A 24,178-nucleotide genomic window follows, 5' to 3' on the forward strand; every position below is an offset into this window, starting at 1 on the left:
TTCGTCAAGAAAGTTTTAATCAGAATGTTCATAAATAGTACAACTGTACACATCATTGTAGCGCCATACATCATTTCCCATCAACTTGTATTAATTTTAAACTAGGTATAAAAGAAAATCAAGTATAAAACATAGCATTTGTCCTTTTTACATCCTTGCAACAGAAGATCTGAACATAATTGACTATGATCACAAACCTGAGCATTTGATAGCACAGGTAAAAAGTTATTACACATTGCAAGCACTGTGCTAAAATATGCAAATAAAAGATTTTGCAGTATTTTTCTCGTTATCCTCCCAATTGCCATCAAGGGAATCAGAAGCCAAGCTGCCTTACTGGCCGTTAGCTGAATGACTGATGAACAGCCCTCCAGCTCTGCTATTCACACACCCAAAGAGTCCTTGTCTGAACACTCCAATATATTCATCCTGCTGGCCACGTACCATTACTGTGGGCAAGTCCGCATTATCGTTCACCATTTTTGCTGCTACGGGGCTCTAGAGTGTAACTAATTTGGTGGCACATAGGCCCTAATTTCTCAACGGTGCGCCTAAAAAAAAAAAAAGAAATCTAAAAAAAATTAAAAAGAAGAGGTCACACAGGTACGCCCAGCCATTTGATGGAGGGGGGGGGGGGGGGGAATACATCTCTGCGACTTTGAAAGCAGACACACATTAAACCCATTGTGGTCTCCAAACCAATCAGAGACAGTGAAGGGCAGGACCCACATCTGATTGGTCGTGGCTGTGCGCACTGCTGTCAAACAGAAAGAGCTGCTAGCGTACTTTGTGATAATTTTTGGGAAAATGTACTGCCCTCCAATTTTTTTTTTCATAGTGACAGGCCTTGGTGAGTGACCTAGTAGGCCTATCAGATTTAGGGTGGAAACTCCCAACCAATGCTCTGACACGGAGCACTTTAAGCATTAAGTTACCAGTCTTGTGGAATTGTGCTTCAAATAAAAAACTTTGTTGACCAGATTATTAGTTCATCATTTACCATTCAATATCGCCTGAAAAGATAGGCTGCAATTTTTATTTTTATTTTATTTATTTATTTATTTATTTTTAAGTCAACCTGTAAAATTGCAGTGTTAAATGTGATGTGGTTGAAAAAGAGGGGGGAGGAAGGGGGGGGGGGGAAATAAAATAAAAAAAGTGAGGCGCACCAGTTCAACCAGTGCAAAAAAAGTTAGTCAAGAGCCCTGTGTTAAGTGAGATGCAGCCCGGTTCTTTCACACCCCCGTGTTTCAAACAAAGCAAAAAGGAGAGATCTTGACTCGTGCCGCATGGCTCAGCACACTGCCGACTACATCTTTGGCTCTATAGGCTCGTAGCAGCTCCGAGTGCGGCTCCTGTCGCCCCCTCTTAGTCCCGCGGCTCAATGTGCGACATCACAAGCAGAAGACTTCAGATCATTACTTATTCACAGACAGCAGCAGGTTAATCTGGGAAAAGAAAGAAGACTTGTTTGTGTAGCCTATTTAAGGCGGCTGTAAGTCAACCTGCTCTCAGCACAAATGAGAGTTGCAGCTGCATTATTTAAAAACTCGTCTGGTGTGGCTTCTCTTCTGTTCACAGCAGTGTGTACCTGCTCCATTGATGGACATGCGATGATTTGGAGGTCCTCCCCACTGTACTCCTCCTGGAGCAAAGTGTGTAGCCTTTGGAATACCTGCTGGATATTATTCTGTACAGAAAAACATCACACAAGTTGAAATATTAATAAAGACAAATGTATCAGGATGCCCAGCGAACAAACCATTAAGAATTTCATGTACACTATAGACTACAGATAAGATTCCTGTACTGATCAGACCATGTATTATTCATCCATCCATTTTCTATACAACGTTTGGTCGAGAGGCAGCGTTTACCTTGGACTGGTCGCCAGCTAATCGCAAGGCACATATAGACAGATAACCATTGACACACCAAGTTTGTAATCCTCAAAATGATCACCGAATGAGAGAGGACACTTCCCATGTCCTGATCTGATCTTAGCCACTTTGGATTCCTTGTGTCCAATATCGTTCCAAATCAGTAAGTTGCTTTGAAATAGAGGGTCAGGTTAGATCCTTCAACCTTGCTAAGCTTTATAACCCAAGTCTAAATGAAAATGGATGACATGTATGAATAGGACAAATGTCAATGTTACCGCATGGATTTGACATATTTAAAAAAACATATGTTGCTTTGACACAGGTTTGAATATCGGTTCAAAAAGGACGAGACGTACCTTCCAGACTGACCTTTAAACATAGTTACGTTAGGTCATATATCATTTAAAAAAAAAAAAAGAATATCCTCTCATTAATCATATTATGACTCTGCCAGTGAACTATACACCTGAAGAGCAATGCTCCTTCATCTTTGCCAGTCATTAGTGGCTCTTTTCACTACAGTATTTACAGCAGTGGGACTAATGTGATTAACTGAAATATGCTAATGCTCCGCCACAGACAAATTCAAGCCGACTCCATCTCCGAATATAACACTTTTAAATTGTTGATGATTAAAGGTTAAAAAAAAAAAAAAAAAAAAAAAAAAAAAAAAGGGGGCTCCTGCTGTTTTGAGGCACGCACCCGCACAGGCTTGAAAAGAATGAACTCTGTGTCTCTGTTGGCCAAGTACAAGGACATGCTCTGCAGCGTGCTCGGCAGCTTGTTCTTCATCACCCGATAGGTTGCCATCACTAGATCGTTGAGCTTTGCTGAAAGGAAAGGAGAAATAAAATAAGGACGAAAATACAGACAGCCTGGAGCGCGCTAGGTACACGTTGAGACGAGCCACAGCGAGATGGCAGTGTCCTTTCCCCGAGCAACCTACCGGGTTGAGCCCACGGCTGCTTAAACAGCATGTACGTGGGGCCGCCCTCGATGGCCATGGTTTTCAGTGATGCAACCTGTGTCCATCATAAACAACAGAGTTAGTGACAGCACTGGAAATAAGTACACAATTATTTGTCTTCACCGAGTCAAACTGATTAGGGCCGAAACAAATACTATTTTGTTAGTTTGACAATTGAACAATTGGTGTTGTTTGCAAAAAAAAGAGGACAATGGAAATTAGTTGGGTGGGTGGGGAGAGGGGGCCGCAGATGATTTGAAGAGAATTGTGTTGAAAGAAAACAATAGAGGATCATCACAAGTGCACATCCCAGCTGAAGGGAAGAAATTTGTCTGCAGTGAAGTGAGAAAGGTGTCAGTCCAAATGGATTGCAATAAAGTTAAAAGCTGAGAGCTGAAGGTCAGGACGTGCCGTCTCTGCCTGAGGCCACGTCTAGCGGTTACCTTGGTGAGAAACTCCTCAAGGTTCCCCGTGAAGATCTGAGTCTGTTGCTGAATGAACTGCTCGCAGCTGAACTTCAGGTGTCGGTCCACATCTTTCTTGGAGTCAATGTAGTGCTCCTTTATCTCAGGGGTTCCCTGGGGAGCAGAGAAAATGATGCTTTCAAGCTCGAGCTCCCTTGGCAGACAGTGAATGACATGTTAAATTAAAGGAAGGACAAAAGGGGAAATAAATAAAAACCTCCAACAGGAATTCGAGAAGGGCGTTGTGACTGTTAAACTGGAAGAATTTGGGAACAGCCTTCGGGTTCAGGATTTTGAAGGCAGCGTCTTGACAAAGAGCAGAGATGAGGAAAATCAGGGTGCAGCATTGGAGTGCCCTCTAGTGGCGTAAATCAAATATGACCTTGGCTGTAGGTGGTGGGTGGGGCAAATGTGCCCCAGAGAGGCAGCAGTTAGCGTAAGGTGTTGGATGACAGTGTGATTTTCAAATTAATTGTTGCCACCGGTGCATCTGAGAGGCACAAGTTGCTTCATGAGCATGGGAATGTAATGACGGGCTTTATGGAGCTGAACACCAACGTTTAATTATCTTACCTCGAGTTTTCTTCAAGTCCAGCGAGATCTCCTTGATGGCGAAATCGGTGTGAAATGGAGCAATCTGTTCACGCATGATCAGCAGGTGCTTGATCAGGAAAAGCTGCCCGTCTATTTGTGTCTGTGGAAGATGAGCGAGAGAGAGACAGAGAGCACTGGCGTAAAAAATCCACACTGCCAGAGAAAACGAAAAAAAGCATCATCTGACTTTCCAGGCAATCAAGAACATGGAGAGTGCATGCAGCCTTGGAGATGATAAGGAAATTCGGCTAATTAATAACTTGTGCATAATCAGAGCTGGAAAGGGATAAGATTCTGTCTGTGTGTGGGGGGCCGGGGGGGGTGTATATCTGAAGCCATTTATTGCTCAGCTTGTTATTAAAGATTGGCAGATGAAAATAAGAGCCATGGGGAGGACACTCGTCATTTGAAATTGATGTTGCCGCATTAATTCTAAATGGTAGGTTGAAACGGGCCAGTCAGCGCAGATATTAACACCAAATTTGAAGGTGAGAGCGTCCCATAAATATGAGGACGTTTCACTGAACAGTCTGCGGAGCATCATAACGCCGCCATTACAATAAACTTTAAATGACATCCCAGCTGCTTGAGTTAAGTACCCCATTGCCGCGGGAAGTTCCAATGAAATAGAATTAGGAGGGAGGTCGGCGACGGCATCCAAAAGACCGGCGCAGTTTCCAGCTGTTTTTAAAATAATAGAAAAATGGGGGGGGAAGTACAAAACTTCTCTTCAGCGAGTGAATGCGCCAAACCTTATTCTTAAGGATGCTATCAGAAGCACTCAGCAGGGACTGGATGCAGGCAGATAAGGCTTCTTGAGATAAGCCCTGGAAGACAGCTCTCTGGGAAAAAAAACAACATAATGGGGAAGAGAATTAAGATGAAAAAAAACAAAGATGCAGGGATATCCTATTGCACAGATACGCAACCCTCCCGATTTCCCAGCGAGACCCTGGAGGCGGAAATCAGTACAACATTATGAACATCTAATAGCTTTAAAAAAAAAATTTTTTTTTAAAGGCCTTTTGGCATGTTTTGGTGTGTTCTTTCAATTCACTGCGGGTGCATTCTAATGTAAATTGTGAGTTAACTCTTCTGGGAGGATGATATGCAAATAGATGAATTTAGCACCAACTTTTATGACTGATTTTGCATTATTGAATACTGCGTTTGAAAGGCAGCACACACAGCAGTGCTAATGTAACAGGCAGATCAGGCCCATAGGGGCTAGAGAACACAAGGAGACATGATAATAATGAGTAGATTGTTGTACCGGAAGCGGAAGGATCTTTTGCGGCATCTCTTGAGCCTTCCAGGAACTCGAGAGTATCTCTGCTATTGTATCTACAGGGTACTCACGTCTATACATCTGTACAGCTTGGACAGGCATACCAGCGTCCGTCTGACCGTAGGGTACCACATGCCGTGTAAATCGGCGGGTGAGACGGATGCCTGCAGACGGGATGCTTCTGGTTTCCCTGCAAGTCCTTATGTAAATGTAAAAGAAGGTCAGACACGTGACTACGACGCCAGGTGTTCAATTAATGCGTCAACACGCACCGGCATTACTGTTTCTTCTCCCGTCCGGATCCTCCAGCTGAACATCGGAAAAGACGGTCGCTTGGGACATTTGCTTCATCTGCTCTTCCTTCAAGCTCTGAGCGATTCTCTGGTGAGAAGTACACACAGGAGTGACAGGATGCTCCATACTTTAGAAGCATGGAGTGTTACGAGCACAATTTACAACCAGAGAGTGATAGCTTCCTTGTCTGGCCTCACCTCCATCATCTCCAGTTTTTCAGGATAGGCCAAATCCCCCGGGGCAGGCTTGTAGCCCGTGATGTCTGTCTGGATGTAAATGTGCGTCCTGTAGACGAGTCTCTCCTGCACGTCCTCCAGCATCTGCTTGACCACGGCATCAAATGCTCCCAGCTGCCCAGCTGTTTCAAAACACAAACAAGTGCATTTAAAATTACAACAATGTGGAATATTTCATTTATTTCAGTGGTTCAATTCAAAAAGTGAAAGTCAAATATTAAATGGATTCATTACAGAGACAAATGTTTAATGATTGAATTTATCATTTTAATGACGATATATTATGCAGCTAATAAAACCCAAAATTCTCAGCCGAAAGAAATTCAAATATCATGTACAGGAAGTCCTCGAGTTACGACGTACTCTACCTACGACGTTTCGACTTTACGACGCCCGTGCCTCGTCCGCCATTTTGTCCCCAGCACCATAATATTTCTGCTTAGCTAGTGCATAGTGCTTGTCTGTGTTTGTGCACCGGGATTATCTTTGCCTTTTTCGCCCTCCTTTTTTCCCACACTCTCAGCAGTAATGGTAAGTACAGAATCTTATTTTTATTTTTTATTTTAATGTATTTTAGTTTCTCTATACGAAGTGTTAACCTTTCCTGCTACGGTCACCTGAACGTGGTCGGGAGACGCCTTCTCCAGGGCCGAGGTTGTCCTCCTCTGGGTTAACTCCCTTCTCTCTTTGCACAGCCGAGCTGGGTGGCGGCAACAATAAAGGCACGAACCACCGATTTGCTGCTTTAATGGCTTTATTAGGTCCTCTGCACATTCAACGTCAACGGGTCCTCCGCTAATTGCTACTCTTCCCCAGTCGCCGTCACTACACTTGCCACTGTACACACTCGCACCTGCGCGCACTCCTTCCTCCTTCACAGTCCCATCTCACTCACACATCGACGCACACGTCCACACACACTGAGCTTCCTGTCACAATGACGTGGGACAATACCCGTAACAGAAGTATTTCGACGTAAATTTCGACTAACGGTGAAATCCGACTGATGCGGAAATTCGGGTTTCGTCGCCAGCGTAGAAACGGAACTCGTTCGTAAATCGAGGACCTCCTGTATAGAAATTAGGAAAGAATGGGCCTTCTGAAAAGTATTTTCATTTGTGTTTAATGATTATTTAACTAAATTTTAACTTTTCTACATTTTTTATTATGTCAGATGCAGCTCTGTCTATTTGTGCTTGAATGTTGGAAACAAATTAGTCCGGTTCCTAGGGATTTTGTCTAAAACACATTTATAAAAAAAAAAAAAAAATACTTATAAAGGGGAGTTTCTTTTCCCCCCCTCAGAAAGCACTACGCCTGAGGAAAAACAACCTATCAGAGACAGAAGGTAAAAATAAAAAAGATAAAAATAAAGGTGTGTCTCATAATGTGGTTGGTGAGTCTATCACCACAACAGAGTGTGTTCGAGGAGGACTGGCGTTTCCACCCACCGTTGTGGTGAACGTGGTCTTCCAGCATCTCAGTCTTGAGGATGCCGCAGAGCTCCGACAGAGTTTCCAGGTGGATGACGTGGATGATTAGAGGGCGCAGAACGTCGTACAAAGACAAACACAACTTCTCCAGCAGCTCGCTGTCGAACATTAAAACATCTTTTTAGCTGCTTTGTTACACAGAAGTCTGGAGTTACATTCTGTGAACTCTTAAAACGTATTTACTAAAAATATAATTAATTGATCATGCCACCATTTTTGAAATATATTACAGTTGTAAAACTTATTATTTTGAAATCTTTGTGCAAATAACTTTTTTCCATTGAATGTGCTCCGTAGCTAATTAGCAAACGTAAAAAGAAACACACAAACTCGAAACGTTACATTGTGGAGTATAAAACTAAGCTATTGATGTTCCATTCGGCAATGTCTTCATACCTCAGGATTATTCTGTGGCTTTGTGACCTCTGAAATTAAGAAATTTTGTTAAAAATCTGATATTTTTCACCTGATACGGATCAACTGAAAATGAGGTGATTGACCCCGATTTCCGATCACGTGATTGTAAATCTGTACAACTCCAGTTCTACTGTATTTCAAAGCACAACAAAGTTTATTCAGAAGAAATCTGGATAAAGGGGTGGCCCTACTCACTCCAGTTTGGGTGTGGGCTTGGAGAAGAACTCATTGTAAAGCTGATGCTCATCCTGGCACACATGAACCATGAAGGCACAGCCACTGCGGACCTGCATATAAAGGGGAAAAGTTCATTTGAACCACACTACAACATGGCGGATGACACAAATGTCGGCAGGTTGGAGCCATTTATCATGTGCGCCAACTCATCGACATGCCGGGAAATATGTTAGGGTTCAGGTCTCGGTGCATTCTCGTCTGATGCAAAATGTCACGCGAGTGCTTTTAAAAAGAGCAGATGTGCTTTGAGCTTGGTCGTGCCTCACCAGGGCGCAGTGGTCTTTGCTGTTCTGTTGGGTCAGATCTGTGATGGTGGAAGTAATGCTTGGACTGAGGAGCTGCTCTCTCTGGTCCAGGTAGCACTGGTGGATTTCATCCAACAAGTGATGGTACCTGCAAAAGGAGGAGGAAGGGAGTTCATTCAGAGTATGGGACTGACATCATTGCATGGAAATATACCGTTAAATACAGAGGGAACTCACTCTGGAATCTTGGCTGCCCGCTGTTCTATCTGTTCAATTAACGACTGGAAGGAAAAAATAATAATAATAATAATAATTGACTGCAGCCTACCTAATATGAAAGTTCATGAAACAAGTAAAATACTTACTCGAACTTTTGGTGCAGCTGCTCTAAATCTAACGTAGTAAAGTGTAAAGGCGTTGTCTGCGTTTGCCAAACCCATTGGATCCTGAGTAACAAGCACAAAACCGCTTTTAGACAATGGAACACCCTGAATATAGAAACATCATATAACTATGGCAGTGTCTTACCCTTTTTGTTAAAGCGCTTGAGAGGTTTTGCATACTGTTTACAATGTGGACTTTCATCAAGTGCATGGCTTTGGAGAGACACCGTTTAAACTTGGCCAGGTAAACAGGGTAGTCTTTGAAATTTCGCTTTAAAAAAAAAACAAAACAAAAAAAACACAAAAGTCAGTAGTCAATAAATAGTCAATTGCCAACTTCATAGCGAACACATGCAATTCAATAAGGAACATCCAATTTTCAGCAGGCGTTCATGTTTTCCACCTAAATGACTGTGTTTTAAATGATGAGACAAGAACAAAAGCAACAAAGTACTTACATGTGAAGAAACGTAATCAATGCAGTCGTCTAGTTTGGACAGCATCGGTATAAAGCCTTCATTGTTTACAGACAAGGTAGGAGAGTTCAGTTTCTGGAAAAACACACAAAAAGACAATTTGCCATGTGGCCGCCTGGGCAAAAACTATACCAAAATACTACAATAATAAAATCATATTTTAAGAAGAATAAACAGAGCCAACCGTGTTTATGTGTTCCAGCTCATTGAAATAGGAGAGTTTCTGTTGTATGTTCTCTGCAAGGTCAACAAGCTCTGCCTGCACAGAAAAAAAAAAAAAAAAAAACTGACCACAATATCAGGATCTCAAGTAGTGAGACTAGTCCAAGTATTGCGGAAAAGGGGAGGCATTATATTACTATTTTCCCCACTTGACAACTTTATTTGAAGTAACTAATTGTTGGTTTATCTGCTCACTTGTTCTTTTAAAAGTTGTTCACAAGCCTCGTGTAAAGTGCCCGTCTTGTTGGACACAAACAGGTACTGTTTCTGCAGGGAATCCAGCTGCTCCAGAGCAGCACTGACATCTTTCAAAATGGCATCACATTGCTCCTGGTAGCAGTTCAGATCGTCTCGTGTTTGCCTGCAATTCAAACAGAATTGTGACGGAAAGACACTGCTTACTGGTTTGCAATGTGTGTTACATTTATTCATCCATCAACTTTCTAGAACTCTTGTCCTCATTTAGTTCACAGGTGAGATGGACACTGTCCCAGCTGACTTTGGGCGACAGGCTGGGTAAACCCTGGACTGGTCGCCAGGCAATCGTGGGGCAGATATACACACAAAAAAAATTACACCCATGGAAAATTTAGAGCAGAGGTGTAAAACCAGCCTGTGACATCATTTTATGTGGCCTGCTAAAGCAAATCATGTACTTTCATTGTCTACTTCATTTTTTTGTGCTAAAATCTGTACCAAGATTGCAAATTGTCTGCAATTTTAATAACACTGAGATATAGCACCCCTTTAAAATTAAACAATAGTTGAACAAACCATTTTGATTTACTTATTTCAAAACTATTTATCCATCTATTTGTTGTGTATAAATCAGGGTAAGACTCGACTACAGTAAAAAAAAAAAAAAAAATCTAATTAATCATAGCCTTTGGAATTAATTAGTCATGATTAATCACATTTTAAAATCATAGAACAATATTTGTCCTAAAAAGTAACATGGTTTAATTTTAATGGATTTTAGTGGACGACTGAACCAAATAAATGACACAGACAGGAATATTGTTAACTCTGGGGAAAAAATGCTTTTAATTGCATTTCAATACAAAAAGGTTGAAAAACTAATAGGAACCTGGCCAAAATTAACATTTTAGGACAGTTTTACTTTAGACCAGTCTTGCCTTTTAATGGATTCTGCGTGGCAGTGGAAAAGTCGGCTCACATATTGGAGGCCTTCAATGGTATGAAAACCCCTTTTTGCACAATTTTCACAAAACCACACTATCAACGCTTCCCTTGAGTAGTTTTTTTTTTTTTTTATGAAATTTGACTCCCATCAATCCTAGCAACGCTGTTTCATTAAATTCCTTAATTTTGGCAGCCGAGCTCTTATGTGTGCATCAGGTTAATCGGTGTACTGTGCAACATCTGAAGTGGCCCGCAATGAAAATAAACAGTGACACGCGGTATAAGAGCATGCAATATATTGTCACACCTGTATTTTGCACTCTCTTCCTGGTCCATGTTCGCTTGTAACTTGGCAAACCAGGCAAAAAACTGCAACACAAATCAGAGCGTCGTGATGCTTATTTATACAGCACGTATGTAGCGACACGTTGCGTGTATAAAATCGATATTAGCTCACCTGTTGAGCAGTTTCTATCCGGTCGTTGTCCATTCGGAGCATCTGGAAGCCTTTGTGGAGGACGTCCTCTGGTGACTGGGGTATGGTGGCGGTGAAGGAAGACTGAAGGGAGCGAGACGAAAGACTGCCCAGGTCCTCGATGGGTAACTACACAGTAACACAGTCGCAATAAATACTAATTTCAAGTTCTCTTTTAAAAATAAATAAATGAATAAAATAAAAGTTAGAAAAAGTTGAAGGTAAAAGGCTCCACTTGTGTGATGTATTAATGTTAATATATGGCAATTAGAGTGGCTTCAGTGCACCTGGCTGTCATGAGAAAGGGACTTAGCTTCAATGCTAGCGAGCTAGCTCCGGAGCTCACCTCGGTGGGGAGAGCGGGCGTCTCGGCGGCGGTTCGTATCTCCAGAACGGAGTCCGTCTGCTTGCCCGTGAGGGGAGCCATGGCGTCCGGGCGGCGGTCCCACTGTGACAGCTTCTCACGGGTCTCCTTATCTGTCAAGTCGAGCAGGGACTGCTGCTCAGTGGACGCCATCGTCACTATTAGGAATCCCACCGTGTTCTAGGCACGACACGCCCTGCTCTGATATAATTGGCTGCAGGACACTCGCTGCTGCAATATGATTGGCTGCTGTATCCCGGACGGACATGCCCTACTATTTACAGACGGGGAAAACGTATGTGACTGGCATTTATATGAATCCCACTAATTTATAAACCCAAGCTAACCCCAACCTAGCCTAAACCCAACCATAACAAAGTTTTTTTATTTTAGCGGGTCGCGTCCTGCCAAGAACACGAGTGGGATTCCAAATAACGCCACTCGGAAGCGTGAACGTCACCAAACGACAAGAAAGCTACTTCCTGTTTCGTGCGGCTGGTGGGCGGGCTTAGCGAAGGAAGGCTCGGGTGAACCAATCGCATAACAGTTTACGGTTCGTCATCGGTATCCAAAGATCATTAAATATGAAATCACAAAATATATCTAAATGCAAAACACATTTTATGAATTTGTGAAATTATTTCACACTCAGTGGCCAAAACATTACATATACACCATAAGGCTGTGTTTGGAATTATTCAGTTATTACCTACTCCCTAATCACTACAAGGATATTTATACATAGTCGACCATCTATTTTTTTTTTTTTACCAGTCAAATAAATAATAACGCTGATCACTGTCAGCTGTGGACCTTCTTTAATCATCATTGAACAAATAAATACATTATAATAACATCGGTTGTTCACCACTTCAAGATGCATTGTGGAATACAATGACGACGCTATATAGGACTAACCGATATTCACTACATATTTGGGGGATATTGGGGATGCCTTATTCCAATTCAGCCTTTACAAGATAATAATGCTCACTTTTGATTGACACTGACAGATAACTATCATGTGTGGATCCGGCTTCCTCCCACATTGCCAAAAACATTCATTCATAAATTTTGTGATAGGCTGGTGGTCCTAATGAGGATAAGTGGCATCGAAAATGGAGGATGGATGGATGAGGTGAATGTTGGCTGTTTTAAGTTTTCCTTGCTACATTTGGGTGTAACCTATCTGAACTACTGGGAAATCTGAAAACTCCTTGGATGAAGTCCAAATATTTTGGAATTCGGGTGGGGTTGCACTAGACAAATAGTGTAGAGGATATGATATGAATGAAATATGGAAACACACATACACGCCCTCTAATCCTTCATTTTTGTGCTACACATAATACTAAATCATGTCAGTTCACAATGAATTGTTCAAACCAACAAATGAATCTCTAAGCGAAATACAAATGAATAAATGGAGCCTTGCGGCGTGTTTTCATGTGAGATTTTCTGCTGTGTGTGTGTGTGCAAACAGTCCTCATTTTGAAGACGCAGCACATTGCTATTTACTGCCAATTCTAAAAATAATAGGATATTGGTGTGCAAGATGACACGAGAAAGCGGTGAAAGAACATAAACGTTAGTAGGCAAGACATTTGTTCTTTTTTTTTTTTATCATAAAAGCTTTGCAGTTATGTTATTACGAGTCATTTGGTTTCATTTGTATATGCTTTTACGTACACAAAGCTGCTGTTGACAAATGCCGTCATTTAAGGTGGAGGTTCATCACACACAAAAAAATGCAATGAAAATGTGTATAGTCTTGATAATTGCTCGATAATGTACCAAAAGCATGCTGGTGGCAAGCTCGTAAGAGGCGGCCGGGGGTCTCGTGGGGAGGTCACGTGGAGTTCAGTGTGAAAAAGACGTGTCAGAGCACATCACATCCAGTTGCACGCACACACACACACACACACACACACACTTTTCTGTTTTGTTTTGTTTAATTCCCTCCCCCCAGATTGACCGATCATAATAATGAGCCTACTTCAGCAGTGCTCAGCTCAGGATTAACAATGCAATGGTATTGCTTTTTCTTTGGCTTTTATCAGCATCAAGGAGGGAAGAAAAACAAATGGGGCGGGGGGATGACGATATACACAGTAAGACGCATAAATTAGTCAGACTCACTTTAAAAGGTTGTACATGTATGTATGTATATTATCACAGCTCAAACGTGTGTAGTCGCAATAAAGCTGCTGGACGAAGTAGCATCCACTTTTCAGCGGGGTGCGGCTTCCCGCATTCATCTGACAACTCCACAGTGTTTGAGAGCAGAGACAATGGATTGAGTCTCATAATTTTCATAGCCTTGTTTTCATTGATTTCCCCCCCCCCCACTCACACAAATTTGGCAGGGTTTTAACAACATTCTTTTCTGTTGGTGTGTCAACTTGAAAAGACATTTATTTTGACCTTAAAAGGACTTTAAAGAGTGTTTTATTGATTTGGCACACTATTACCAGTGGTTAACTTCTGTTTATACAGGTATGTCAGTGAAGAGTGATTAAATGTCACTTTACACATTGCCTGTAATAAATGATTTCTGATGGCGACAGTTTATACGTGCAGGTTAATCCCATTATTTTCTACAGGAAAACCCGAGCACGTTGAAGTAGACAAATTAATTTGTTGAAAATAGAGAAGGAAAGTATTTTGTACAAATGGCTTAAAAATGCATTTTATTGTAACGGTCTCTTTATGTCTTCTCAAAGTGCTAAAAAGTTTGCAACCACATACAGTATTAAAATAGACATTTACCACACAGCCCTCAAGAAACTTTTGAACAGTGACATATAATGATTCCTCTAAAAAAAAACTAAACATTTTTACATCACATGGATACAAATGCACAAATTAAGATTAAGAAAAAAAAATGCAGCCTATTTCAAATATTTCAGCAATTTAAAACAGTTGGTATACCCTTTTGGAACGATCCAGCAGAATAATGTACAGACGTGCAAAGTAAAAAGCTTGCAAATCATTTCAGAAATGCAAATTGTTAAAGTTCAATTCATGAAAAGGTTTGACGAGGAATAAACACACAGTCATTTATTGTGTCTAAAATCAAAGTCCACACAAACGTTCCGCATGTCAGTTGGCGGACTCGCTTCCTTCCAAGTGGTCCGGGATGGGCAGTCCGGTGAGGATGGTGACGCATCGGTTCCACACGTTGAACACGGGGCAGACGGGCTGCGCGAAGGCGATGTCGAACGTGTGCAAGTGCTGAGAGCCCACGGCGTCGTAGAACGACAGGAAGCCCGAGTCGTAGTCCAGCAGCACGCCGAGTCGCCGCAGGTGGGGCGAGGGCTCCAAGGGCGTCTCCTTGCTGTTGTGACGCGCCGCCCACGAGGTGTTACAGCGGGACAGTACCCAGGAAGCAGAGTTCTTGCCCACCCACTCGTGCTTTGGTGCCGACTTGTAAGCGATACCTACCGCAAACCTCCGTGACGGAAGAGAGAAAAGAAAAATAATGACTATATCTGAAACTGGAATAGCACTTATGGCGCTTTCCCACTGCATCTTGCTTGTCCACTTGAAAATAGTATGGCAGGAAACTGCAAAAAAGCACGCCACATTGAACGCATCAGTCAGAGACTCAAAAACAATAACAATGGAGGAGAATGAAGGTCTCCCGGATACAGTTTTCGACGTGTCTGTTGGCCAGGGCAAGGAGAAACGTTTTATTCAATTGGGGACCAAGGGCCGCTGCAGCAAAGTGACGTCAATACTGCTGAGTGCAGTACTAAGGCCCAGCATCAGGGTAAGCTAACATTAGCATGTGTGATTTTATTTTATTTTTATTTGGGGGGCAGGGGGGGTTTATTCAAGAGGAGACTAAGGGCCGCTGCAGCAAAGTAGAGATTGTGTACTGGAATACTGCAGTGTTGATAGCAAAGGCAAAGCAACAAGGTAAGATATCATTAGCATGTAAATACATTTATATATAAACTTTTTTTTTTTTTTTTTTTTTAGTTGGGATCTCATTCAAGAGGAGACTAAGGGCCACTGCAGCAAAGTTAAGACTGACAATACAGCCATTTCGAGAGCCAAGACACAGGGACAGAATAAAGGGGAAGTGACTGAGGGCAGCAAGTGTCTGGAGTGCTGCAGCAAAGTGGAGACTGTGGACTACAATACTGCAGTGGCCAGAGCTAAGGCACAGCAACAGGGTAAGGTAGGCATTAGCATGTGTGTCCTTTTGTTATGACATTTTGGATTTTATTTGAGAGAACATTAAGGGCAGCAAGAGAATGGAACGCTGCAGCAAAGTGGAGACTGTGGAGTACGATGACGTCAGTGTCCTGAGCCAAGACACAAGAAAGTAAGCTAACATTAGCACGTGGGCTTATTTTTATAATTTTTATTTTTTTTGCTTAAGCCTCCTAACAAAAAACATTTCAATTGAAAATATTTGATTTTTTAAGGGATTGTGTAAATTTTGTTCCCTAGTTGTTCTCACAGAAATATTTGAATTTAAAATTACAGACGTTCTGAAATGTGTTGAATTACATTTTTTAAATGTGTTGGGGCATTTGACATTATTTATATGATGCAAAATGTATTCCTCATAACGAAAGATCTTTGACTGAAAAATGTCATGTTTTTCCAAAGGCGAGCGAGCCGAGAGTATTCACCACGTGCTTCCTCCGATGAGCGCCTCCCAGTAATGGCGGCCGCTGTCGATGTAAGTGTTCCCCGTCACGCCGTAGCTGCTGTTGCTGCTGAAGCGGTCCTGGCCGTGACTCTTCTTGGACGACGTCTCATCCCTCTCCACCGTCAGGTTGTCGTGGGACACCCGCAACTTCCGGTGAGCGGACTTTGGATCCAGTTTGAACGGCTGACCTTGAAAAAAACAAAATGGAGACATTGATTAATGAGATCTGAGAATCTTTGGTGTGAAAAACATGTTGACAAGTGACTGACTGTTGGTCTTGAGCTTTCCTGGTTCGCTACTTCGGTTTCCGGCCTGGTTGATGGCTTTAACGATGAAGACGTACTTGGTGCCGCACTGCAGCCCGTGCACCGTGTAGTGATTTTGCTTGATGTTTGGCACGATCATCCAGCTGTCAGCCGAATTGCACAAACCTGCAGAACAGCAGAAAGTTGCTCTGGCAAAAACAATCTGGTGACAACCTAATTCCCGTAAAATATTCTTGTCAGACACCGGCTTCACTCAATTGGAGTCGTTGAATGAATACAATTTGCCTTTAAACCTTTAGTAGCGCTCATCAATCAGAGATCATAGCTGTTTGATACCCGTATTTTGTCTGGACAAAAAAAAGAGAGGCATCTATTTAGGTCAAAGTGTTTCTTTGTTCAAAATTGTGACACGCAAGGTTACATGAGAGTAGGGCCGTTATTTGAGGAAATATTTATTTATTTTCTAATTTTCTCTGTTAAATCCTATCAACAACAATGTTTTGCACCCGTTTAGTGAACGACAGATCTGAAAAATATATCCTTCTGTATGTTGTCGGCGAGGACAGCATAAGCGTAATCCTGTTTACTAACAAACAAACCTTTAACCTGCAAAACACCCGTTAATAGGAAATCACACGACACAAAATATAAAGCCCAAAAGTGCACGAGCGACAAGCAAAAAAAAAACAACAACTTACTGACGACATTGGCGTGGCTGGTGAAGATGGCGTACTGGAGTTCATAGGACACGACGGTGAACTCGTCGTCTGACGTCCAGTGGACTGTGATGGTGTCGTATGAAGCCGTGCATAATTCCTCGCGGATTACGGGTGGATTTGGCGCTGCGGCAAGGGAGAAAAAAAACAACAAAAAAAACAATAAATGTTGTTTAGAGATTATCATCAAAGGCTCCGCTCTGCGCAAGGGTAAAAATAACAAACAAAAAACAATTTGTCGCGGGGATTAGCGAGCGCTTATTAGCATCAGGTCTTTGTGATTTGTTTAACACCGAACAAGTGTAATTCAGATGCAGTCGCAACCCCACTAGCTAAATTCATACAGACACAAACATGTTTTGTTTTGCGCGTATGACCTTGTTTGGTGACGTTTAGCACTTGGCAAAGTAAAAAGTTGGATTATGGAACTCGAAATGCATGGTTGTAGACAACCGCAATGCATCCCACCTCACTTTTTTTTTTTCTTCAAATAAAATGCAATGAAACTGTAATTCTGAACCTCTGAACTATGAATCAGACGTACTAACCACTACAGCACCGTGCCCAATGAAAAGCATGTACTGTATTTCCGATTAAAACAATTAAGTGGAATATAGTAACCAAATAAATGATTATTGGTTGTTTTGTTTTACGTTCTATAAAAAAAGAACAAAAAAAAAAAGAAAAATGTGTTGGATGTAGAAACAAGCACAATGAGTGTAGTCGCTCTACCTAATACTACCACTACAACTAGTATTGCTACTACTACTACTTTGTAATAGTAGTAGTAGTGTATAACTACTTTGTGTATAATATTTAGTTGTGGGATTTTTTTTTATGTATAAACCTCCAAAAATTGCAAATATTTTATCAATAGATTAAAAAATGTGAAATAATTGTTGAATTGAGACATGCTTTTCATTAGTTGCTCTACCTAGCTACTACTACTACGATGACCTATTACCTCGCGTCCACTCATTGATGAAAAATATGGCAACAATTTATGAAAATTGAGCAAGACACCACTTTTTAATATTATACTGTTATGAACACACACAATGGTGAAACCCAAAATATAATTAAAAAAAAAATACATAAATAAATAAAAAATCTGCAAAAAGAATCTATACAAAAACCTCAATTCCACATACAAGCAAAATAAAGTCAAAACACTTACCTGTGAGATAATCCAAGCTTTCTAACATTTTCTTCTCCCTTGTGAAATCCAGAACAAAAGAATCAAAGGTGTCGTTCAGGTTTATTTCCGGCAGCAAGATCTGAGAGGACGCCGTTGCCATGGAGACTCTGTCGTGGGTCAAAGAATGCACTATAAGGCGTTGACATTTTTTCATCGACACTTTTAGCCGGGATGCTCGCCTCTCGCAGATGCTTTTGGCCGACTGAAGGAAGCGAGAGGGGTCCGTCTCTTTCAGGGTGTGGTCGGCTTGAGCGATGAGCGCGGTCGCCCTCTCGACGCACTGCTTGCAGCTGCCGATTTGCTGGGCGAGCTTCCTCAGGCGCACGGTCTTGACCCACCCAAGGGAATCCATAGGTGAAAAATATGCCAAATGAGGGTCGGTCAGCAAGAATGAAAACACATTTCCATTGGATTGGTTCCTGTACTTCTCTGAGCACTTTGAAGCACTCATAATAATTTCCCAAGCATGTTACTAATGTGGTAAATTACTGTATATATGGTGGAACCTTTAAAGTTGAATTCACAAGTTTTGGACAATTTGGAATTCAATCATAATTTTCACCAAATTCACCCCGAAAGTTGTTTAAAACTCTCACAACATATTTGTTCAGAGAGCATCAAAGGAGATACTCTCCAAGTGTTTTGCTTTTCTTTGGATTTTTGCAAAGGTTATTCCAAAAGTAGCACTGGCCTGACCAAACGCGTGGGGCGCATCGCTTTACTGCCCCAATGCTAGTGGACTGCAACGATTAAAAAAGTGAAAATTCGAAAGTGAACGTTTTTGTTTCGACCCAGAGCTTTATCTGGAGCTGAACCAAAATTTGTATTTTTTATTTTATTTTTTTTAATTGAACCATGCAACAAACATGGGGTTTTGCTTTTTTCTTTGGCTTTTTGTAGCTTATTTGCAACAAAATATTATTTATTATTATTTGTAGTTATTTGAAAAGGAGCCTTTAAGAAAATGTTTTTTTTTTAAATTATTATTGTTATTTATTTTTACATTTGACAGTTTACTTGTGTGACAATTAAGATTGTAAAAAAATTAAGCGTGTGACTGTCAGGGTTCAACCACTTATGAAAAAGTGTGAAACTTATTTTCACACTAACAATTTGAAAAAATAACTGACAGATTGACTGGTGGCTAAACTATCTACCCAATTAACTAGCAAACTCACTAACTGACCGACTGACAGAATACCCGATAATCTCACCCAAAAGATGGGCTGACTGACAAACAAACTAACTGACTGACTTACTGGTGGATAAACTAACAGCCGAATTACCTAGCTAGCTAACTAATTAACCGTATGACAGAATAGTAGAAAATATCACAAACAGACTGACTGACTAACTAAGCGACTGACTTATTTAAGCGACTGACAACCTAGTTGACTAACTGACTGACTGACTGTGGTTGATAACTGACAAGGTGACTAACTGACTGATTACCAAGCTGAGTAATTGACTGACTGACCAACTAACTGACTAACGACAGGACTGACTGATGGGTCAACTAACTGACTGACAGTTAAGAATATTAAAATGTTAATGTTAATCGCCTGCAAATTATTTGTTCATTATTATTTGGAAATCATTTGCATTGCTTCCAATTGACTTCTACAACTCTGAGGTTGACCAAAATCCCAGAAAAGCTTGTGTTCAACCTTTTTTTGAAGCCCTTAGTTTGTCCAATTTCCACATCTGTCACTCATGATGTCGGTATCTTTACGACTGGAAAGAAATTCTGACTGCGTATAAATGACAACTAGTGGAGTCTGGAGGTTTTCCAGGTTGCAACCGCACACCCGGCATGTGTCACTGCAGCGATCCAACTGTTGGGTTCCAGGATATCAGCAGTGAGGGTTGGCAAGGTTATCAAGATTTAAAAGGCGACAAACAGTACCTTTCCCTCCTTTATCTTGGTACCGATGATTTGCCTTCTCTGCTGTATGATATTGATCAGGAGGTCACACTCTTCCAGCAGCTTGTTTTCTTGCCTGGATGCATTTACCTGGACACGGGAGACAAGTCCAGATAATCGCCAGTCAATAATGGAGTGTCATCAAGTCAAGTGTAGTTTAAGCCTATACAAATCCCACACAAGAGGGTTGACTCACTCAGACTACAAATCATGCAATTTGATTTCATGGGGAAACAAAACAAGGCTCAGATAAACACAAGGGAGATTAACATAAACCAAATTTGTGGGTTGTGTGGAATCGACTCTTAATGAAGCTTGTTTTGAGCGAGGCAACTAACTGGGGCAAAAAAGGAGTGCACTACTTTGCGACCAGTAGATGCGCCGTTTTGTCACACTGAACTGGTTTGCTGTCTGAAGAAGCACAACATGACGTCAGCTCTGGGAAGTTGAGCTACATCCACGCAGACCTCGTCAACCTTGTCAAATGGCCATCCCTGTTGTTAAGTGAACCAAATGTCGGAAACATTGAATATTTTTGGGAACATTACACATGACGACGTGTTCTCATCACAATTAATAGGAAATTAACCAATTAACCAACTGATGCACTGACAACCTAGTGGACTAACTAACTAACCAACTAACAATTGACCGACTGACCAACCAACCAGCTAACTAACAGGCTGGCTAAGTAACTGGTTGACTGATTTGATTAACTCACTAATTGACTCTGACAAACAAAATGACTGACTGGTGATCTAACTGCCCGATTAACCAACTGGCCAGCCGAACGACTGACTAACCAACTTACTTAATAGCTGACTGACTAACTAACTAACATGACTGTGTAGTTGACTGACTGATTGACTGACTAATTGACTCTCTAACTAACAGAATAACAGAGAATCTCGCTAACAAATGGACTGACTGATGAACAAACTGACTAACTAACTAGCTGGATGACTACATAGCCCTGACTAACAGAATAAGAGACAATATCACAAACAAAGGGACTAACATATGATCGAATGAACAAACAAACTGGCTGACAAACTAACTGACTATTGTAACTAACTAAAAAACACAATAAGAGACAATTATATGAACAAACTGACTGGCTGACTGACAAACAATCTAAATGACTACTAAGTACTGACTGACTAACAGAATAACAGACAATCTGACAAAAAAGCCTAACCTACTGACTATCTAAAAAACAAACTGACAAACTGACTAACTCGTTGAGTGACTGACTAAAAAACTGACAGGCTAACTAAATATGAAAATGAGCCTTGAGCCCTTGATGGAGGTTATTATAGATTTACAGGCTAATGAGTGTTTGATGATGATGATGATGATGATGATGTAGCGCCGCCTTCAGACACTATTTCCTGACCGTTGATGGTCTCACCTCCACGTGTTGGCACGTCTGGATGAGTTTGCCCATCAGAGTTTCCAACTCGCTGGTCCTCTTGATGAGATTGCTGAGGTTGGTGTCCAAGGCATGCTGAGGGTGGGGGGGAAGCCACGGAAACAAAAGCATTAAAGAGAATATTTAATCACACACTGGCCCCACGCTATGCTTTGAATGCAATACATGCCGGAGCGGAGTTAAGCGAGAGAGACCAGGAATGACCACATTTGGCTGCCGATGGGCGCGACGGCCGGGCGTGCCAAAGAAGCCAATCACGCCGCCTGCTGAGGCCGCCAAGCTTATCCGAGCATCTGTCTGACCAAACCCTGGCCCTGTTAATCGCCGCCGCCGATCAAAGGCTTGTGTCTCCAACTTCATCTCCGGCTGTAATTGGCTGCCATAATGACTCTCCTCCCGTTATGAAACATGATCGCCACTGAATTAAAGATTTATTACGTGTCATTACATAAAATTAAATGGAGCGATATATTGTACAGTAAGATTCAAATGGTAATAAGGTGCGACTCGCAGACAGAGTGATAAGTGTTGAAATAGACACCTGAGGATTACGCTGAACGTAGATTGAGCAGGATTTCAGATAGGTTTGATTTATGTACATTTTTTTCTTGGTTTGTCTGGTTTTTTTTTGTCACCAGGATGGCAAATGAAAAAAAAAATGTGATGATGACCATCGAACAAAAAAAAAAAAAAAATGGAAGGTATTGCGACGACGTAGACATGAGAGCACTTACACACATCTCAGTCCTGGCTGCTCAGTATCAACAATAAAAGCAGCCAACGCACAACTCAAAATTATGTTACATTTGTATGAAAAGAGACTCACCTCACGGGCATACACAATAATCTCCCTATGATTGCTTGTCAACTGTGACACAGTTGTTGGACACTTTATTTATTTTGACACTTGTATGACAGATACACTTGGGATGGTCACAGTTGGACTTTTTCTCACAGGATTTCCTATGAGAAAAATAATAGTTGATATAAAGTATTTTTCCCTTATTCAGTCAGCTACGTGACTGTGAAAATATGGTGCTCAGTTCTGCACTACCGCACACTTTAACCGCAATAATAAACAAATAAATTAAAGGAGAAATGGATGCTTGTACAATGGCCATAATTCCAAAATGTTTGGAGCAAACACAACACTGCTCATTAACAAAATAACACCATACTGACAGTTACACATGGCGCTGGCAGTATCAAGCTTTGGCGTTGTTTTTCGTTAGCTGGAGCTGCGACCTGAGACAAGGTCGGGGGAATTATGAACAGTTCAAAATAATAGTCAATGTTAACACAAAACCTTCATTTTTTTTTGCTAGAAAGGAAAAAAAAAAAAAAAAAAAAAAAAAAAAGTAAAAGTCAGGAAGAGTCTACAAGACCAGCTGGATTTTTTGGGGTTTAATCAGATGCACTTCAAATGGCGACATGAGTTTGAATGTAATTCTTTAATTCTTGCCACATTGCAGTTATAAGAGGGTGTGCACACTTATGCAACCACATTATTTTAGTGGGGTTTTTTTCCACCCCATTTCGCTTTTACGATCGAGTAACAGAGGTTATAGGTCACTTTAACGTAGAACATGTTTTAAAGGTTTATTATTTATCTTGGTCTAATTTTGTTATATCACCAAAACCTGAAATTTGAACAGGGGTGTGTAGACTTTTCATATCCACTATATGTGCTCTGTGATGGGAACCAATCCAGGCCAGGGTATCAACGGCCTATAAACTATAAAGTAAACCTGAAATGCACATTATGCCTTCATACGGAGAGTGCTGGTGAGCGTGATCTAAAATTGGCTTTATATTCACTACATATGATTTATTAATGTGTACAACGAAAAGGAGGCTGAGCGAAGAAAAGATGAATATGACAAAAAAAACAACAACAACAACGTCCATCAAAGTGATGCTGATTGTTTCCAACATATGAGACTAAATGCCATGTGGAAGTATCATACAATTCAAATAAACAGAGAGAATGGCAGCCAATAGGAAAGAAAAACACACAAAAAACATGGCGGATAGAGTACGTCCAAGCATTTCCTCTTCCTAGTGAGCCTACAATACGACCTCTCCCGCTAATGCAATTCCTTAGTTTTGTTTGAACAGCCGCCTGACATGGACATCTCTTTTCCTAAAATCATTTCATACTGATGAGCGGAAAGAATGTCTTTTTTTTTTTTTTTTTTTTTTTTTTTTAAAACAAGCCAGGGCTTTGTGGTCCACACCTTCATTGCGGCTGGTCTTCCTTCCTTCCTATGTGGCCTGACGTGTCGCCGTCCTGCCCCGGAATTTTATCTCATGTCAACATATGGATTTTTTCTTTAATTTTTTTTATTTTTTTTTTTTAACCATTGTCAATGTTAAATGATGGAGTTCAGCACAGAAGCACGGATATTATACGTACACTGGTCATAACATTAGGCACACCTGAACAATCTAATGGGCTACATAAAATATTTATGATGATACAATGCAGTTGTACACTTTTAATTTCAGCATTTTCATCTTAGTAAAGGCAGAATAGATTTGACAGTTTTTGTATTAGATCTCATTAAATGCAAGCGTACCTAATCAAGTGTCTGATGAGTGCATGAAGCTTTGACATTTAAAAATGGACTTTTGTCCAAGAGGGTGCGCATCATTGGGAGTGCATCATCTCTTGCAGCTGACAGCTGACCCCCGTAGCCAAGTGACGCACTCTGAAAAGACGGCGAGTTATGCCACAGCAAAACTGCAAACACTTGGTCACTTAGTCATTTATTTTTAAAGCAGAAAATTGTAAA

General features: G+C 41.1%; 2 protein-coding genes across 11 annotated transcripts in view; both read right to left on the reverse strand.

The window, feature by feature from the left end:
• cog3 (component of oligomeric golgi complex 3) lies at window positions 1-11,369 on the reverse strand. Its single transcript, XM_061792503.1, has 23 exons — window positions 11,164-11,369; window positions 10,800-10,946; window positions 10,650-10,711; window positions 9,395-9,560; window positions 9,162-9,236; window positions 8,960-9,052; window positions 8,647-8,772; window positions 8,484-8,564; window positions 8,356-8,399; window positions 8,140-8,266; window positions 7,832-7,923; window positions 7,178-7,317; window positions 5,688-5,848; window positions 5,469-5,577; window positions 5,268-5,395; window positions 4,661-4,750; window positions 3,888-4,008; window positions 3,532-3,620; window positions 3,294-3,428; window positions 2,830-2,905; window positions 2,586-2,713; window positions 1,592-1,690; window positions 1-1,448 (listed from the first exon to the last, which is right to left on the reverse strand). The coding sequence occupies exons 1-23, from the start codon at window positions 11,332-11,334 to the stop codon at window positions 1,419-1,421; spliced, it is 2,490 nt and encodes an 829-aa protein (XP_061648487.1). The 5' UTR covers window positions 11,335-11,369; the 3' UTR covers window positions 1-1,418.
• Window positions 11,370-13,854: 2,485 nt separating this feature from the next.
• The window catches only part of mid1 (midline 1), a 35,608-nt gene continuing 25,284 nt past the window's right edge, over window positions 13,855-24,178 (reverse strand). For 9 of the 10 annotated variants that reach the window (XM_061792513.1, XM_061792510.1, XM_061792516.1 and 6 more), the window contains 7 exons: window positions 21,363-21,458; window positions 19,934-20,041; window positions 18,007-18,355; window positions 16,812-16,955; window positions 16,117-16,278; window positions 15,828-16,035; window positions 13,855-14,632 (listed from right to left, as the gene is read on the reverse strand). In XM_061792513.1, coding sequence (XP_061648497.1) covers window positions 14,284-14,632; window positions 15,828-16,035; window positions 16,117-16,278; window positions 16,812-16,955; window positions 18,007-18,355; window positions 19,934-20,041; window positions 21,363-21,458 — 1,416 coding nt within the window. In that variant the 3' untranslated portion in view covers window positions 13,855-14,283. Of the gene's footprint in view, window positions 14,633-15,823; window positions 16,036-16,116; window positions 16,279-16,811; window positions 16,956-18,006; window positions 18,356-19,933; window positions 20,042-21,362; window positions 21,459-24,178 lie in introns of those variants that run through there. The other variant, XM_061792518.1, reaches the window with a different exon arrangement.

This window comes from Phyllopteryx taeniolatus, chromosome 12 (genome assembly GCF_024500385.1).
Source record: "Phyllopteryx taeniolatus isolate TA_2022b chromosome 12, UOR_Ptae_1.2, whole genome shotgun sequence".
Classification (NCBI taxonomy): domain Eukaryota; kingdom Metazoa; phylum Chordata; class Actinopteri; order Syngnathiformes; family Syngnathidae; genus Phyllopteryx; species Phyllopteryx taeniolatus.

What these genes read in the sequence shown, in the direction of transcription:
- cog3 (XM_061792503.1), bottom strand. Translation starts at nt 11,334, where the DNA reads ATGGCGTCCACTGAGCAGCAGTCCCTGCTCGACTTGACAGATAAGGAG. An exon ending in TTGATTACGTTTCTTCACAT is followed by an intron (nt 8,773 to 8,959) that starts GTAAGTACTTTG and finishes TTTTTTTTAAAG; the next exon opens with CGAAATTTCAAAGACTACCC. An exon ending in GCAGCCGTGGGCTCAACCCG is followed by an intron (nt 2,714 to 2,829) that starts GTAGGTTGCTCG and finishes CTTTCCTTTCAG; the next exon opens with CAAAGCTCAACGATCTAGTG.